Here is a 19654-nt window from a genome sequence, read left to right as displayed (position 1 = left end):
CTTGGTTTTGGCGCTCAAGTAGTGATTGCTTTGTGCCCAAGTATCGATCGCAAGCCAGCTATAATATATTGCGATAATTTCTTTTCATCTCCGGAATTGTTCTACGTTTTACGTGAAAAATATGGAGTTTTCGGTCTCGGTACTATACTATACGTAATAATCGTATTCGGTTTGAAGCGGATCGTGCGCGTCTGTTGCGCGCCGGGCGTCGACGGTTTGCTTGGAGCGCGGGGCGAAACCTTTGTTTTGCCTTTGACTCGCTATAAACATTTATTTTAATGACAACAATTTAGAGTTTTAAGACAACTATTAACTATTTTTGGCACATTGCTTGATTAGGAACACATCTACATATATTGATGAAATTCGTCTAGTTAGCAAGTTGACTGAAAGTCATACAAATAAAGATAAAAAAATGAAGGGCAAATTAGCTGCACAAGTATTTAGCCAAAGAGTTTCATCAGCGCTGCGGTTTTCAGGAAATAAACAGTGCAATTTGTTAACATTTGAATTAACATTAAAAACTTTGCACTTCTGAATTCGACCTTTTACCGGCAGAATGCGAGGGAACCGCTGATTTTCTTTTAATATTTGATAAATTATTTGATTCTTTTAATGGTCATTCCTATCAAGATGATTCAAAAATGTATAAGAGTTGTGTAAAAAAAGAATTCCCCTCACTTCCAACTATGGGATGATTTACTTCGTACATTAGAATCAATTAGATTTAAATCAATCAGTAAAAAATGGTATTGATCAAATTATTCTTTTGATATTTGATAAATTATTTGATTCTTTTAGGGCCGATTTTTCAATCATCAGATAAAATGCCTAATAACTATTCTAAGGAATAACGTTATTGGACTGTTTATACAGACGAATAGATGCTCGTCGATTTTTCATTAGTAATTTATTGCATGAATAACGTTTTGATCCAATATTTCAACTCTAGCATTTTAAGCTTTTGAGAAGTGAAACAAATATATCGCTAAGCAATGCATTAGACAGAGACAGACTTTTTTCTATCCTGTCAAATTATCCGTCTATAATTTTTAGGTTAAAAATAGCCAGTTCAGTTTGAGTTGTTTTTGATTTTGTGAAAAACATAAAGTAAAATAATGGAAAACAAAAAACGAGAGCGCTCAGCCAATTTTGATTCTGCTGAAATTCAGCTCCTAATTAATTTAGTGGCAAAATTTAAAAATATTGTTGAAAATAAAAAAACTGATGCCGTTACTAATAAGGATAAGGAGGCAGCCTGGAGGCAAATAGAAGAGAATTTTAACTCCTGTGGAGTGTCCACAAATGCCCGATCGTGGAAGACCCTCAAATTGAAATACGAGGGTATAAAAAAAAACACCAAAAAGAAATCTTCTCTGCAAAGGCAAGAGATGTACAAAACTGGAGGAGGGCCTTCAAAAGCTCCAGAATTCAGTGAAATCGATGAAAAGGTGCTTAGCATCTGCTCGAACATAACAGGACTTGAGCCACGTCACGACAGTGACACTATTTCAAGTAAGTATTGGCATGTTTTTGGTTACCAGTTACTATTTAAAGTGCAAAAGCTCACATGTAATAATATTTTTCAGAATCTACTCCTCTGGAAGAAGTTGAAGATAGTAATATTATTTTTGAAATAGAAGAAATACCAGAAAATTCATTCCAACCCCATCCAGTAGTTGATTTGGCCATCGGGGAAATTGTTGAGGACAATCAAAAAGGTATATGTCTATAAAAGTCAGATGTTCTTAAATTCAGTTATTTTATTTTAAGGAGCATTCTATGAGGCCATAATTTATAATTTATGCTTGCAGGCAGGTTGTAAGATTATAGTAGGGTACTACAGATTGTGTTTTGATATCTAATAATAAACCAAACAAATGAAACATGTTATGTTTAATTAGCCCATAAGCCCATACTAAATGTAGGTATACTTTCATGTAATGTATTGTATGTAATTGTTGTTGTATTACTTTCAGAAAATAATTGGGACAAATGGCACCCAAAGGCTTTAAAATCAAGGGTGTCCAATGTATTAAAACCAAATGTCTCCAAAGCTAGTGTCACCGCCAAACTAGACAAATTAAGCGAAGCTCGACTGGAGCTAGTACAGCTCCAAATGAAGACTGCCAAACTTGAGCACCAGTTTATGGAGGAGGAGCATAAACTGAAAATGTTGCATTTAGCTAATGATGAGAGAAGAAAAGAAGAATTACACTCATTACAATTAAAACAAAATGGGTGTAATTGTGGAGCAGTTCAAATACCATGACTTAGATTTTTGTTCATTATTTTGAAAAATAAAAACTTGACTTTAATAAAATACCAATGTTTTTATTATGTAACATTAATTGAAAAAGAAATTGCACATATGATAAACATAAATTTCTATTGAATGAATATAAAGATTATATGTAGTAAAACTGTTGAAAAATTGAGCTTGGCTGCCCTAGATTATTCAGTAGGTAAGGCATGAAAATAATTTATTAAGATTAAGTTCCTAGTATGGCACCTTTCATCACCAGTAAAATCGGCTATAGCGGGTGGAAATATAGGCTGTGGTGGAATATGCAATTCTGGGTCCACTGGAGGTTCCTCCTCATTTTTTGATCTTGCCAAGTTGTGTAGTACAGCACAGGCTACAATCACATCTTGTGCAAGCGGCAGCCTACACCTTAATCCTATACTTAGGACTGGAAACCGTCTTTTCCAAACTCCAAAGCACCTTTCAATAACATTCCGTGTTCGAATTTGTGATTCATTATATAAAGTCTTAGTTGGTGTGTCTGGATTTTGAAAAGGAGTGAGTAGGTAATTAGTTAGTTCATAACCACTATCTCCAAGTATAATTCCATTGCCAAATTCACCATTCTCAAAGTGGTATTTCACATGTGAATTGGCAAATATCATGCAATCATGGGTAGAGCCAGGCCAACGTGCAACTATATCTTGAAACATCAAGTCTGCTGAACACATTGCTTGAACATTAAACGAAAAGAATCCTTTTCTATTCCTGAATTCTTCTGCAGTGTTACCACCAGGCGACTGAATCCTAATATGGGTGCCATCTATAGCCGATACTACTCTAGGGAATCTGGCTATTTTATAAAATTCTAGTTGAGTGCTTCTGATGTCTTCGTCACTTCTTGGCAAGTTTATGAATATTGTTCTTAAAGATGCTATAGCTTCAGTAACTTTTTTAATAATACGGCACATAGTGGAACTATGAATACCACCAAAATCACCAACAGTTATGTAAAAACTTCCAGTGGCATAAAATCGCAGTGCAATTAATAACTGCAACATGGGTGAAATACACTGATTTCTGAAACAAATAAAAGCCCTTATTTTAACTGATATTGTAAGTACATACATAGGTAAGCACTATCTTACATCACGGAAAGTGCGATATAACAGCTTACCGCTTACGTACCTTTCTGTTTGGTGCTTGATTTTATTTTCAATTAGGGAAAGTAAATATTGCACCGACTCTTTCCGAAGTCTGAATCTGCGATGAAATTCTTTTGAATCCCAAATCCTAAAGTGATCAGGCCTTGGGCGGATTATTCTTTCTTTTCTTTCGGGTGGATTTATATATTCATTTATTATAGTCTCTTCTTCGATAGCCAAGTCATCAATATTATCGAAAATATCCATAATAAATTGTTAATAGCGCAAGAAATAACTTTCAGGCCTTGGGCGGATTATTCTTTCTTTTCTTTCGGGTGGATTTATATATTCATTTATTAAAGTCTCTTCTTCGATAGCCAAGTCATCAATATTATCGAAAATATCCATAATAAATTGATAAATTGTTAATAGCGCAAGAAATAACTTCAAACTAAAACGTCATCTGCGTCAAATTATCAATCGAATAGTACTTACCTGGCGGTCAAGGCGGCAAATAAATTAATTCCTCAGATAAGGATTTATTCGTCCAATAGGTCTTACTCGACCATTGAAAAATTCATCAACTTCGCTATCTCTCGAATATACCCTATCTGTTTGTTTATCTGACAATTGAAAAATCGGCCCTTAATGGTCATTCCTATCAAGATGATTCAAAAATGTATAAGAGTTGTGTAAAAAAGAATTCCCCTCACTTCCAACTATGGGACGATTTACTTCGTACATTAGAATCAATTAGAATTAAATCAATCGGTAAAAAATGGTATTGATCAAATTAAATATGAGATGATTCCTTCCATAAAGAATTGGATACTAAATATAAAAACTTTTAAGGAAATGTGGGAATATTTATCATCCAATTATAGAATAACAAATTTATTCACAAGAAATTTTAATCAAGATCCAAAAGAAAACTTTTTTAGCAGTATTAGAAGCAATGGTGTCAGAAATGTAAATCCAAATTGCTATCAATTTATTAATGCCTATAAAACATTGATTGTTAATAATTATAATTCAGTTATGTAATCATTATCATGCCCATATAGCGCTTTTTGGTACCCTACGAAATAATTCGACACTATGTTTCCACACTTATTCATTTTGTTTAAACAACAAAATGGTTTATTACTTCCAGTGATTCTCAAACGTTTGGACAGGCCTGCATAATATCAAATTATGTTTAGTATAGTACTAACTTAAGAGGGCTCGTCCCACCTTATATCGGTTGTGCCTAGTACATGGGTACTGGGTAACAACAAAGACTATTCTGTTTTGGCCAAGGTCGAGAGAAAACAGCGACCTCGAACTATTAAGGAGAGATGAAAAAAGTGTGCCTTCAGAGAATTAGAGAAAATTAAAATGTGTCGTGAAACTACAAGGCATACCTACTATCTACGAGCATCTTTGATAAACACACCGAAAACGTCTTTACAACGCATGTTAAAGCAGGCTAGACGATGTCTTAAAAATGAATACCTTCCTCGGCATCTGGGGTTGGACCACATCAGCCGACATGAAGTGATCGAAAGGAATAGGACACTTCCGAATTATATTTTTGGTAATGAAGAGCGAACAAATGAATGTGACATCAAAGAAGAATCAGAATTCGAAGAACTGGATATTAAAAAGCGGGCAGGAAAAAGAATTATTAGAGTTAACATCCAAAGGAATGAATTGGTCCCTTTATGGCCCGATGGCAAGGCAATAGCCCAACCTAAACTTGATGATTTTAAGTCAATATTTGAGTTAATACCTGCTGACTGTCGCTAGAACGGCCGCAGGCCAATTACACTAATTAAGGACATTTCTAACACACTGACTTCTCACAGTACTTCAGACACACAGACAAGATTTTCTTCCATCCATCGGCAAAAATATCACAATCTGTACCGTCCAAGAGATCGTTGAGCTCGGCAAGTGACCTCGGAACAGGTGAATTAGCACGGGCCACAGTGCGACAGGCAGGAACGGCGAAAAGTTTGTGTTTCCTGCCACGACAGTAATTATTCGGGACGAAAAGCCGAGTTAGCTTTTCGTGCAATTCTGGTGCGAGGATTTTACCGTGAAGGATTTTTCACATGGTTCCGATCTGATCATTTATGGAAATTTAAAATTGTAACGAGACGGCAAAGCCATAGATCATAATAATTATCGACTAGTTCGTATGCGACTGCCAGCGCCACCTACCATGATTGTGGAGAATCTGCGAGCACCACACAGCGCCTACGCTTCACGCACACAGCGCCACCGATGCCTACACTTGACGCACACAGCGACCAAGCGGGCGCCTTTAAAAGGCGACGCTCGCCGTGAAGACACCACTCGCTACTTACGCGGCACAGAGGTCGATAGCCCCGCAGTCACTTCTGTTGCCCAAGCTTGAACTGAGCGGAGGCCCCGTCGCCCTCATGAATAGCATAGCTAGGAGGTTAAGGGATAGGATAGCCCCGCAGTCCATCCCTAGGACCACGAATCAATAATATTGTATACCTACCATATAAGTTAATTACTGTTTGTACTTGTGTTGGAGTAATAATAAACACCAACTGTCATCCATCATTGATGTTTCAATCTTCCCGCCATTATATTGGCGCCCAACGTAAAATTTATCTACCCTCATCAAAAATTATAAATACGGATACCCTCAAGATTTAATATTATCCTACCATGGCTGAGAAAAAACAAGAAATGATAATGATGACGCAAGAGCAGTTTACCTTATTGGTTAACACACTGTCAGAATCAAATGACGCTGCGAAAAAAAGTTTTGCAAGGTGCACAAAACGATTTGACGGTGAACGAAACTTTAACAAAGTTGAAGAATTTGTGACAGGTATTTCGGTCTACAAGAAAATTGAGAATATCAGTGACGAGAATGCACTTGAAGGCTTAACGTTGTTGCTTACTGGGACTGCTGCTACGTGGTGGAACGGAGTAAAAAGTGATATAAAAAAGTGAAACCAAGCCCTAGACGCAATATGAACATCGTTTGCGCAAAAAAAAGATGCAGCCGCACGAGATTTATTTCGAATGTTTCGCAAAGAAACAAACTAAAGAAAATATAAATTCTTTTGTGTGTGAGAAGCGTGCTTTACTAGCACAACTTCCGACGAAGAGGCACAGAGAGGAAGAACACCTTGATTTCGTGTACGGACTCCTCAACGTAACCTACAAAAATGAAATTCCACGCACAGAAATAAAAACGTTTGCGGAATTGTTAGAACGAGGCCGACACCGAGAAAGTTTGGCAAAGGAGGCAGGTAAAGTGCAAGTAACGCAAGAGCGGAAACCACTGAATAGCTGCTCTTTCTGTGGTAAAAAAGGTCACCTTAGTGACGTATGCCGCAAAAGATTGGCAGAGCAGAAAGCCGCTAGTGAGGAGACTAGTAAAACCCTGCTATAACTTGCTACGGGTGTGGAGCACTGGGAGTATTTAGAAGTAACTGCGAAACTTGTAAGAACAAGGAAACCCCGCCTAAACCGGTTGCGTTCTACTCGATAGAAAGTAAGTGCCAAACACAGGCGAAGATACCAACTATACAAGTGAAAATAAAAGGTGAAGAAGGTTACGCCTATATAGATACAGCTGCTCGGTGTAGTATAGCTAGTGCGCAGCTATACCAGTACAAGACGCTGCTGCGGAAAGGTGTGAGCTTTAATCAGCGACCTACGGACATTACCTTGGCGGATGGCACCATCAAGACCACCAACATGTTAAACGCAACTGTTGACATACTAATTGAAGATCGTGTACTGCCAATAACATTTTCAGTAATACCAGAAGCTGTAGATAATCGTACTTTGCTTGGTATTGATTTTCTGGAACACTCAGGAATTGTACTGAATTTACCACAGCGCAGTTGGAATTTTATTGACGACCCAAAGACACACAACTTCATACAATTGAAAAATGAGTACATTCCATTGAAGGCAGCAAGGCCGCTAACATTCGAGGTACCAGTGGAACCTGAGGAGGTGAAGTTAATGTCTAATTTCATCAATTGGGCTAACGAGCTTATCAATCTGTCACCGTTGCCCAACACCCCATCACCACTCACAGAGATCGAAGACAGCCCGCCTGTGAACAAAAGACCAAGATGGAACTTACAAAAATTAAATCGTCCTATTCGTCCACGAGAACCTGCTGACAATTCATGTATAGACCCTAGAATTAAGTATATACCAATTTACCCTACTTCTTTGTATTCTGTTGATATTTATTTACATCGCGATGAAGGAACTTCACTTTCAAATAATGAACGAGAAACGTTCAATGAGTTGCTAATTGAGTGCAGCGACATCTTTGAGAAAAATACCGAACCAACTCCATTTACACATCATAGAATAGATACAGGCAATCATTCACCCATAATTCAAATTATACAGGGTTACTGGTAAGTAGACCGCATCCTTTCAGGAGGTGATAGTATAGGTCAATACGGACAAATTTGACCCTGGGATACACTGGGCAAAAGTTAACCCGTTTCAAGATAATCGAATTTTAAGATCTTTTCTTTACAAGTCGTCTAGGTACACGTATACATTTTTATTATTAGTTAAAAGTCTCGTTTTTGCCGATTTTTGTTTGTTTTGTGGCTTTTTGGATAGCTAGATAAATGTAGATGTTTTTTACGTATTCTGCACAAAAAAATGAAGAGCAATATTTTTGAGAAAATATCTACTAAAAAAGTAATCGCTGTTCGCTATAATTTCCTCTGTGATTTGTACAGTTTTATGGTTTGTTATTATGAAATGATTCATCTTCTATCCAAAAACACACAAAAATCCACAAAAACGAGACTTTTGACTAATAATGAAAATTTATACGTGTACCTAGACGACTGATCTTAATGTAATTCGATTATCTTGAAACGGGTTAACTTTTGCCCAGTGTATCCCAGGGTCAAATTTGTCCGTATTGACCTATACTATCACCTCCTGAAAGGATGCGGTCTACTTACCAGTAACCCTGTAGACTGTCGCCTAAAAATTCAAATTTAGAATACACTCTCACGCATGCTAGGCTAACCCTTTTGATGCTAGAAACATACTACAATCATTAAAACCCTTTGAAATACACGTAAAGTCCTTAAAACTAAGATTTCGCATAGGTGCCCGCTTTTTTTGCAAAAGAGTTTATATTAATGTACTTTCTTTAATGAATAACAGTAATTTTAAAAGGAGGATTTTCTGTGATTTTTCTAGGCGACGTCAATTCAGAAAATACGAGATCATGGAGAAGAAGTCCAAGAAAATACATAGTTCGTCACTTAATATATCTTCTTCTGAAGGTGCGTGGTTCAGTTCTTATCTTCGGGGTCGCTCGCAGTCGGTCCGTACTCATGAGGTTTCCTCTGAGTGGTGTGATCTGGCCGCGGGTGTACCCCAGGGTGGTGTTCTCTCTCCTTTACTTTTCTCCGTTTTTATTAACGTCATCACAAAGTCACTTGTTTCGCACTATCATCTTTATGCAGACGACTTGCAGCTTTATCAGCATTGTCAACCAGAAGAGCTCTCTAGGGTTATTGGCGCCATCAATAATGATCTTGAAAGTATAAGTCAATGGGCTAAAAATTTTGGACTCCTAGTTAACCCGAACAAATCTCAAGCTCTCATTATTGGTGGCAGATATTTCACAAATAGGCTGCAAACTCCTCCCTCACTTCTGTATGACGATGTAGTAATAGCCTACTCATCACACGTTAAAAATTTGGGTGTCTTTATGGACTGCAACTTATCTTGGGCTAAACACATTGCAGAAGTAAGCACTCCTACTACAGATGAAGTAAGTCATTTTGATATATTGGTTAGTATTTGATAGAACGAGCATGGAATTACAGAATTGCATGGAGTTATGATAAATTATTGTAGCTTTTCGACTTGAAATAGGTAATTAAAGAAAGTAGTCTGAAAAGAGGTTATAATTTGTGATTTGTTCGTAATTGTTTTTTTTTTCAGGATCCAAAACTACAGGTAGGCCATAGAATAATAGACATTAACTATTTTGTGCAAGAACTAGTTCGTATTTCAGCTCATTCGTCATTGTTCGACTGCGGTTTAGACAGCATGGAGCTAACTAAGGAAAAATCTTGTGGGCTGATATCTGCATTTACCTTTACATGTAAACTTTGTAAGCAACATTTTGAAATTAAAATCACCAAAGCTAACTTAAATAAAAATGCAGTTGCGGGAATGATGGTAGCTGGTTGTGGTTATGCTCAACCAAGCAGATTTCTGCTTCACTCGATTTACCTATTATGTCAGAGCATACTTTTAAGATTTCTCATGACCTCGTTTCTGATGAATGGGAAGTAACTGCTGAGAAAGAAAGAGATGCTGCCATAAAAGAAGGACGAGTTAATAAAGATGGCATACCAGAAATTGATGTTATTGTAGAAGGCTGCTGGTGTAAACGTTCATACAAAACAAATTACGCTGCTCTATCGGGGGCAGCCACTATTATTGGAAGGCGATTTGGCCAAGTGCTGTTTATGGGCGTGAAAAATAAATATTGCTGCATTTGCGCCAGAGCCATCTACTTCTATGGAATCTGTTATAGCAGCAGAAGGCTTTAAGCTGTCAATAGAAATGCATGAGCTTATCTACGCAAGGTATATTGCAGATGGTGACAGTAGCACCTACGCTAAAATTTTAGAATGTCGACCATATCCATCTTTAACAGTAGAAAAATAGACTGTAAAAACCATATATTGAGAAATTACTGTAACAAATTGCAACAACTAAAATCAGACACACGCTATTCAATAGCTGATCGTAAATTACTGACAAATGAGAAAATTTTGTATGCCAGGAAATACATATGCAGTGCTATTAAATATTACAGCAGCCAAACAAAATTTACAAAGTAAATTTGAAAATATTAAACACTTGCATAAAAATCTTCGTGAGGCCGGCCGCCATAACGCGCCGCAAAATACATTCAAAAACTATGTCTAAACTTCAATAAACTTCTTAAACTAATCAAAAACCCATGTGTACAAGTAACATGTGTACAAGTGATCTGTGTACTGTGTGAGTGGATCAAGTAGCAGCAACCGGCGGAACTTTGTAAGTACCTACTTAGTCCTATTTCCCATCGGTCCAGCTTTCTATAAACCTCTCACAGAAAATCTCATCCAGACTTACAACCTGGATAGATCTGTAAAAACCTTTTGGTCTAGGGCTTACGGTCAACGAAGCGCCGTTCAAGTCACACCACTAGTGCTATTAAGGAGCTCTCAACCAAGCGTCCTTCTCTAAAGTTGGACATAAAAGAAACGCTGTCAGGACCAAACGCGGCTTTCAAGATGATTTCTGATGACATCCTGCAATATGTTTGTGGTCGTGAAGTGGAAACAATAGAACTTCGAAGGAATGCGATCCTACCAAAAGATGAATACTACGCAACATTGCTTAACGCCATCCCCCCTTCTTCGACACATCTTTTTGATGAGCAGCAGGTCTCAGAGTTGTTGAAGCAACCTTCAGAGCAACCTATTCTCTACGTTTTGCTAGGGGACTCTGGATATCCAACAGAAAGATATTTGTTAACGCCCCTCAGAAATCCTACAACCCCAGGAGAAATAATGTACAATAAATGTCACATTAAAACAAGGAATACATATGGAGTATGGAAACGACATCCCATGTATTGGTTCAAAACTTGGATTAAACCAAAAACGCATAGAAGCTGTAGTTAAAGCCACAGCTGTGCTTCATAATATATGTCGAGAAAGAAATGATCCTGAGCCAGATTCAACAATGCAGGTCGAAATAAGGAATGATGATAGTGATGTTTCAAGCTCTATAAATAATCCCTTAACAAAATGAGCATAATACAGAAAAAAGAAAATAAAAACATAAAATTGTAAGGGAAAATATGTGTCTCAAAGCCATTAACCATTAAAGTAAAACCATTTAAGTTATAGTTTTTTACTCTTATGTAGTGTAAAACATAATTGTAAGTTATTGTATAAGTAATAAATAAATAAATACATAGCATAAACAATAACTAGATAAATAGCATAAATAATAATGTAACCTTCACTCTAGTTTCTTTTAAGATTTATTTCAAACAAATGTTCTATGATTGTTATTTGTGTTTTCTGTGAGGCCGCAGCATGTTGGATTTTATATTTTATAAATTGCAACATTAAGTTAATTTTAATTATATTTTTGTACCGTGGCAACATCGCTCTCTCTCTTACTCTGCGACACGGACCGAATACACGTAATTATTTGCAATCGCCGTTTTATTTTCTGAATCTCCTGCATCAGCCCACCAGCCCTATCGACACACTACACCGCTGCACAGAAAGGGCTAAACGCTATCACGAGAAAAAATCAAAAGACAGAATGATACAAGAAGTGATTGTACAAAGAACTGATTAGATACTACAGCTGATGATAAAACTGGCGACCCATTGGATACACCCGATACAGAACGACCAAATAAGTTAAAAAACAAAATCTTGTTGAACAAAATCCAAGCTTTAAAACGAAAGCACCTCTTGCAAAAGAAGGAAATGACATGTTTAATAAAAAAAATCCAATACAGATGCAGAGTTCTATTGCGAAAAATTATGTAACACTACACAGGCTATAATAATAAGGGACACTGTTTGTAACTTGTTACAAAGGCCTTTTGATAAGCATGGAAACTGACGTTTCCAAATTTCTAGTTTTGATTTGTGCTCGGTTATACCGTACTTGAGGGGGATATTCAGGAGTTGGCCTAATTGGTCTAAGCATAAATGGCAATATTGGATAGCCACTATCACCTACTAGATCACCATTTAGCACACGTTGAGTATACTTCATGTGTACCCTGGACATTTGAACAATTCTGGAATCATGGGTGCTGCCAGCCCATCTAGCTACAATGTCCAAAAATTCTGTTTGTGGGCTGACAACAGCCTATAAAAGAAAATTACAATAGTCAACATCTCTGTATAGATAATATGCAATTATAGCTTTAAAAACTGATCATGTTTAGTTCACTTACTTGAACATTAATGGAGAAATATTGTTTATAATCGTTGAATGAAGAAGAATGAAGAAATGCGGTGTAGGTGCTGGCCCAGGTTGAAGCGTGCCTCAATTCGAGGCCGTTGCCATATGTCGAGGATAAAGATAAGGTATCTTGACACCTGCTCATTTTCTGATTAGAGAGCCAGTAGTTTTAGTCTCGGACTCAAATTATGAAAAAACTAATGTTAGTAGCTTACAACGCTGGCAACACCAACAGCGAATGATGCAGGAGTTCTGGCGACGTTGGTAACATTATTATTTGCATCAGTTTTTGCAAAGACGCAAGTGGGCTCATCAAATTCCTGAACCATCTGTTGGAACTGTAGTATTAGTTAAGGAGGATGACAAGCCTCCCGAAAAATGGTTATTGGGATTGAGCAGAAGCATTGTGGAAATGACGGAATTTCGCGGGTAGTAACTTTACGCACGAAGGCGTCAATTATTAAAAGACCTGTGTCTAAGTTATGTGTATTGCCAGTGGCCAAGTAAAGTCAGATATGTTATAAAGTTTAGGTTTGTGTTTTAAGTTAATGTTCATGTGATTTTTGTATTGTAAGTTCAATAGTCTGAAACACTGGTTAGTCTGTCAACGTCTATTTGCATTTTGTATACCGTTTTATGTTATTATTGGTTTATATGTTTCTTTGTCATAACATACCATTGTTGGCATGGTAGGCGGCCAATAATAAGGACATTTTGCATAATTTCCTTGGTGGGCGGTATGTTTGGGTAACGAGATCATACCGTGAAATATTCATATTCATATTTAAATCAAGAATTGTTCGATACCTCAATAGATGGCGTTGTCGTCGAATTAGATCGCGCTATGGTTTCGTTACAAGCAAATATGTATGTTATTTAGAATAATACTTTTTTTTTTGTGAGATCGAAACGCGAGTATTTCACTAGGCATTAATATGCTTGTAAATTAATTCAGTATTTAAATTGCCATCCCCTCCCAAGTCGACCCTCGGTTTCGTACATCCTCTTAGTAATACCTGTGCCTAGGTAAGTTAGGATAAAGTAGCGTAGCTGTACTATTACTATAGTACCGGGACTAATGTATTTTCAGAAAGCATGCAGAAAAGTGGATATTAGGTAGTGGAAAATTTTATTAAGAAATACGGAGAGTGGTTGGACTTGAAAGAAAACAGAACCGGAATGGATTATGAGAGTCAGGAAATGGAATTAGAGTCTGCGACAGAAACAACAAATTCCTCTCCGAGTACATCCTTTGCTTCATCTGCTTCAACAGCATCAGTTTCAACATCAACTGCAACACATGCATCAAGGAAGAAGTTTGTCGATCTAAGTCCTCTCCTAAAAAAACGCAGAACTAAATATTTGGTTGCCGACAATGACTTCGACACTTTGGCTTGTGTTTTATTTATTATGGTAGGTTCACACGCGCGCGTTCAACTTTACATTCAACGTGCACATTCACATTCACGAGCGTGTAAACGGTAAGCCCGAGCCCTTGAACGCGCCTGTGAACGTGAATGAGGCGAATTGGGCAAGTGTCGGTTTTTTGGCAAAGTTCAAAGGATGAATGTGCGGGTATAATTAATGCTTATGTCCTGCACGTACCACACGAGATTCGTAATAATAAAAAACCTACGAAAAGAAGGGATTTTGCCTTAGCAATGGCAGAAGAACTTATGGTACCTTGGCTTCGTGAGCGATATAACACTGTGATTTTGCAGCGTAATTTGAGGCAAATTATCGGCGAAATACTAAAAATAGATGTTTTTGACGAACAGGCAAGTCAACAGCAACCAAGAAACCGAAAAATTTGCATGTTATTGCCCAGCGAAAAAACGTCGTATGACCAAATACTTTTGCAAGGGCTGCAAGAGGGCCATTTGCGGCGAACATACAGTTTCTATGTGTAATTCTTTCACTGATTAAGATATTTCATTATTTTATATTTTTATATGATACGTCAAAAGTTTAATTACTGTGAACTTTCATTTGCTTAAAGATAAATAAACAGATTTTTTAAAAGTTATGTATTTTTTTTCATAGTCTCACAGACGAAAGGTTACTTACAGCGTTACTCGAAAATAAGGTTAGTGAGCTAGGGTTAAAGTTACATTTTCCATTAAATATTGCAACAAAATACATTAGAAACTTTGATTTTAGATCGACAAGTAGAGGACGCGCTTGAGGACGGGGACGCGGACGTGGGTCCAATAGTCCGGAGGAGCCTCAGCCGTAAATATAGCAATTCTGCTTTTTAAAGTAGCATTTTCCATTAAATATTGCAACGAAATACATTAGAAACTTTGATTTTAGATCGACAAGTAGAGGACGCGCTAGAGGACGGGGACGGGGACGTGGATCCAATAGGCCGGAGGAGCCTCAGACGTAAATATAGCAATTCTGCTTTTTAAAGTAACATTTTCCATTAAATATTGCAACGAAATACATTAGAAACTTTGATTTTAGATCGACAAGTAGAGGACGCGCTAGAGGTCGGGGACGGGGACGTGGATCCAATAGGCCGGAGGAGCCTCAGACGTAAATATAGCAATTCTGCTTTTTACAGTAACATTTTCCATTAAATATTGCAACGAAATATATTAGAAACTTCGATTTTAGATCGACAAGTAGAGGACGCGCTAGAGGACGGGGACGCGGACTTGGGTCCAACAGTCCGGAGGAGCCTCAGACGTAAATATAGCAATTCTGCTTTTTAAAGTAACATTAGTAGGTAAGTATTGGGGGTCCCGGATCAAATGAGATCCGCGACCCCCCAATACTTACTCTATTCGAAAAGATGAATGCATTCAAGATTCTCTATTTGAAATGACGACTAGGTACATTGAGATCCGAGCCCTCTATATTATATATACTATATTCAAAAGGATCCTCTTATTCAATAATCTCTATTTGAAATGATCTTTCTATTCAATAATCTCAATTCGAAATGATCTTTCTATTCAATAATCTCAATTCGAAATGATCTCTCTATTCAATAACATCTATTCATAATGGTACTTCTATTCATTATTCTACGTTCGCTTGCATTAATTACGCTTGCATTCAGAAACCTCTGCTTAAAAATCACTATTCGAAATGATACCGCCAGTCAAACACTAGGATAGATTGTTTACAAATCTTAAGCCATAAATGAAGGTTGAATTATTTTATATTGGCTGCCTAATGTCAGCCAGTCAGGTATAAATGCATACCTACGTGTGTACATGTTTCTTTATTATATTATGTCATTATGATATTATTCGATTACTTTAGTACACAGTACATATGTACTTTTATATGGAATGATGTATTGTAACTACAGTGTGGAATAAAGATTAATAATGTTCTTACATTAACATATGGTTAAATTGGTTTAGGTAAACTGGCTAGGTATACCCACTTATGTATTGTGATGCTATCTGACTTCACAGCAATGACTTTTAATGCAATGAGTAAAGTGAATGAGTATCTATATGATAAGAAATGAAACAAAATAATATAGAGATACAAAATTTTATTTACATTTTTTTATACATTTTACTTAGAATATCACGAGCACTTTTGTATACATCATCATTAAATATATTTTCGACAACATATTGGGCACACACACTGGCCTCACAGTTACATGATGCACTCTCTTGGAACTCCTCCACGTCATAAATTTGTAAGCGTATTATTTTAGACCTTCTACCCTTACAAGGTTTCTTGATAAATGAATATATAATATCATCACCTCGTCTTTTATTACCGCTGCTGCGAGGAGTATTTTCGAATTGGAATAGTTGAAACGGTGTGTTTCTTTCCGAATACTCGCTTACTACTCTTTGACGCATGGTTCTCTCAGGATCAGTTGGAGGCGGAGACAGTGGCGAGTATCCGGAGTTAGGGATGATAAGATCACCAGATTCCTGAAACAAAACATTATAATAACTTTTTGTAAGTTTATTGAACTTATTTAACTTTGTATTAATTACTTATATTAATTATTTTACTTACCGACATTATCAGACAGGAGTCTCACTTTGAATGTATTTTCAAGTGTTGCGTTCTGATTTATATATATATTTTTTTTTTGTCAATAAGGTTCATAATAAGAAGTTTTATTTTTGATACCTTTTTAGTAAAAGTATTTAAAGAATTTCAGCTCGTCTTACGTCCACGTGCCGAGTTGTTTGTATAAGCAACCTAGCGTTGCTACGAGCGTGCACACGAGCAGGTAAACCGCCTATAGCTTTGTGACAACAGCGTAAAAATAATATTTTTATTATTTATCGATAAATACCAACAAATTTAGTCTTTAATTTCTATAAAGTATTAATTAATAAAGTCTTATTTAAAAATAATAATGTTACAATGCCGCTTGCAATGTAATTTATGCGTTCAAAACGCTGCGGTTCTAACGCTTGTCTAGTTGATTATCGATATGAAAATGCTATCTTAGCATTATTTTAATACTATTTCTACCTGCGGTTACACTTGTATAAAATTCACTTTATTTAGTACTTGCTTCTGCCAGCGTTTTCATCCGCTTTCCGATCAAACTACTTCCCGCACTCGGATAAAAAGTGGCCTCGGTTCAGTGTTTTAGACGTAAAAGTGTGCCTAACAAACAGACAGACAGATACACAGAGTTACTTTTTTATTATCTTTTTTTTTGTCACTAAGGTTCATAATAAGTTATTTATATTTTTGATTCCTTTTTAGTAAAAGTATTTAAAGAATTTTAGGTCGTCTTACGTCCACGTGTCGAGTTATTTGTTATTTTAATACTATTCCTACCTGCGGTTACGCTTGTATAATATTTAATTTATATAGTACTAGCTTCTGCCAGCGGTTTCACCCGCATCCCGTGGGAACTACTTCCCGTAGTGGGATAAAAAGTAGCCTATAGCCTTCCTCGATAAATGGGCTATCTAACACTGAAAGAAATTTTTAAATCGGACCAGTAGTTCCTGAGATTAGCGCGTTCAAACAAACAAACAAACTCTTCAGCTTTATAATATTAGTATAGATTCCTAGTTCTTTTCAAATTAACCGACTGCAAAAACAAAGTTTTTAAATGTTCATCTGCAAATCAAGTTTTTAAGTAGCTTTTGTCCTTTCCAGATATCTATACCCGTCTCAAAATTCAACAAAATCGGTTCAGTGTTTTATCGTGATTAGAAACTCAGCCTCAACTATCTCCGCTACCAAATCTCCTCTTGAAAACTTCAGTACTCCTGAATTTCTGCAGAATGTTGTTATTATTGTTAGTAGATATTACAAGTGTACGAAGTCCTCATGATGAGCTTATTTTTTCGTATGTCAGCAATTTACAAATTAGGATATCGATGACGTGATTTTGCACCTATATAAACGCATCTCCAACAAACTAGAACACCATTTCTTTCTGGAAGTGTAGTGCTCCTGAATTTCTTCATAAATTACATATCAAGACTCAAAATGTAAGTACTTCTCATTATTTCACTCTATCTTTAATATTCATACTTTTTATTTTCTGAAATTGTTTAATGTTTAATTTTTAAATTTGTCTATTAATTCATTTTATCTATTCATTAAATTATTCTATTCATTCACTTCATCTATTTATACATTTCATATATTCATACATTTTATCTATTCACTCATTTCATCTATTTCATCTATTCATACATTTCATCTATTCATTCATTTCATCTATTTATACATTTCATCTATTCATTCACTTCATCTATTCATTCATTTCATCTATTCATTCATTTCATGTATACATTAATTACATTTACTGATTCATTTTATCCATCGCTATTTTTCTTTCATCAATTCATTCTTCTCATTATTTCATCTAATTCGCTTCATTTATTTCATGTTTCTGTTTTATAAAATAACACAATGTAATTACAAGCAAGTCCATATTTGAATATACTTATTTTCATATCATATCTTATCACCCGGTTAGTGTTTTAAAATGTCCTGTATGTTAACTATATCATTGTCTTATCTATTCAGGTCGAAGCAAGTAGCAAGCCATCTCTTCTCATCTGAAGACGAAGCCGAACTGCAGGAGCAGCAGCATCAGAAAAGCAACAAGGCGTCAGGTTCATCTAAATCATCGGCACCTGTGAAGAGACTGGCGGAAGGACAATCATCGAAAACGGAAGACAAAAAGAAGAAGAAGAAAGCTTCTATCCACCCCATCTCTCCTTGCATGAAGCCTACATCGTATGAACTGTTTGGCACCGACAGCGATGATGATCGGGAAGAAGAAGCTGTTGGAAGCACTCAGGGTAAAAAAATACCGCCACTGTTTTCATATTGCACCCGTCGAGTAGCAAATGGGTTGTCTAGGCAAACTGATGAAAAAAAGACAGGGAGGTATTATGTTGAATTAAAAATTTATGATTGTGCAGAAATCGAACGCATAGCGCCTATGAATCGCTGGAGGCATTCGATTATTACTCTAAAAAATCGAACTGATGACGGGACGCCTGCATGGCAGCATTTAAAAGAATTTATAAATAAAACCCGTCAGGAATTTAAACAGAGCCCTATAGAATTTGTCAGTGCTTATTATTAATCGTGATTATGATGAATAATTATGATAAATAATGTGTATCTACATTAAATTTCTTATAACTAAAATATTAATTTTGTAACCTTTTCATAATTATTTTTTACTCTCTTAAGTATAGGTATCATTAATGTAACCTTAACATAATTATTTTTTAGCCACTTAAATATATGTAAGCATATTGTATTTTTGTTTTATTTGCAGTACAATCCTCGTCTACTCATCGGAGACAATACAATAATAATCCAGAATTAATAGAATGTGATAAATGTCTAATTAAATTACCGCTAAAAGAAATCAGATATCATGTGAGAACGAATATTCATAAATGTAATAGTTTATTACAAACCAAATTTGATAATATTTACATTATTGCAAGTGCATTCAAGAACAGAATCATAACATATCGTTTAAATCCTGCACAAGGTGTTGAATACGCTACTCCTGAAGCATTCTTGTGTCAGAATAAAAACGATGTCCTGAAACTCATAGATATGTCATTAATAAAAAATACTTGTATCAAGATAAATTTCGAATTGTTTGCTTACTTTGCATTACTGAAAACAAGTGAGCAACAAATGAAATCATTTAATACGAAATATGAAATTGTTTGTAATAACACGAATATTAATGATATGTATACAAATGTAATTGAACTTCTAAAATGTAAAATGTCAGAAT

The 19654-nt window shown here is 36.1% G+C and overlaps 2 protein-coding genes across 2 annotated transcripts; one reads left to right on the top strand and one right to left on the bottom strand.

Annotated features, from left to right (window-relative positions):
* Positions 1-791: 791 nt before the first annotated feature.
* Positions 792-3657, bottom strand: LOC126054311 (putative nuclease HARBI1). Its single transcript, XM_049839406.2, has 2 exons — positions 3434-3657; positions 792-3325 (listed from the first exon to the last, which is right to left on the bottom strand). Exons 1-2 carry the CDS (start codon positions 3655-3657, stop codon positions 2455-2457), a joined length of 1095 nt encoding a protein of 364 aa, XP_049695363.1. The 3' UTR covers positions 792-2454.
* On the top strand, positions 1119-2272 carry LOC126055652 (uncharacterized). Its single transcript, XM_049845824.2, has 3 exons — positions 1119-1515; positions 1590-1721; positions 1980-2272. Exons 1-3 carry the CDS (start codon positions 1119-1121, stop codon positions 2270-2272), a joined length of 822 nt encoding a protein of 273 aa, XP_049701781.2.
* Positions 3658-19654: the final 15997 nt, after the last annotated feature.

This window comes from Helicoverpa armigera, chromosome 23, assembly GCF_030705265.1.
Source record: "Helicoverpa armigera isolate CAAS_96S chromosome 23, ASM3070526v1, whole genome shotgun sequence".
NCBI classification, from domain to species: Eukaryota; Metazoa; Arthropoda; class Insecta; order Lepidoptera; family Noctuidae; genus Helicoverpa; species Helicoverpa armigera.
The sequence above is the reverse complement of the archived record's forward strand: the minus strand, read 5'-3'. Positions and strand labels throughout refer to the sequence as shown.

Excerpts from the sequence above, each read along its gene's own strand:
- LOC126055652 (XM_049845824.2), top strand. The coding sequence starts at position 1,119 with ATGGAAAACAAAAAACGAGAGCGCTCAGCCAATTTTGATTCTGCTGAA. Across the intron at positions 1,516-1,589 it reads CGACAGTGACACTATTTCAA|AATCTACTCCTCTGGAAGAA; the intron begins GTAAGTATTGGC and ends AATATTTTTCAG. Across the intron at positions 1,722-1,979 it reads TGTTGAGGACAATCAAAAAG|AAAATAATTGGGACAAATGG; the intron begins GTATATGTCTAT and ends TATTACTTTCAG.
- LOC126054311 (XM_049839406.2), bottom strand. The coding sequence starts at position 3,657 with ATGGATATTTTCGATAATATTGATGACTTGGCTATCGAAGAAGAGACT. Across the intron at positions 3,326-3,433 it reads ATCAAGCACCAAACAGAAAG|AAATCAGTGTATTTCACCCA; the intron begins GTACGTAAGCGG and ends TATTTGTTTCAG.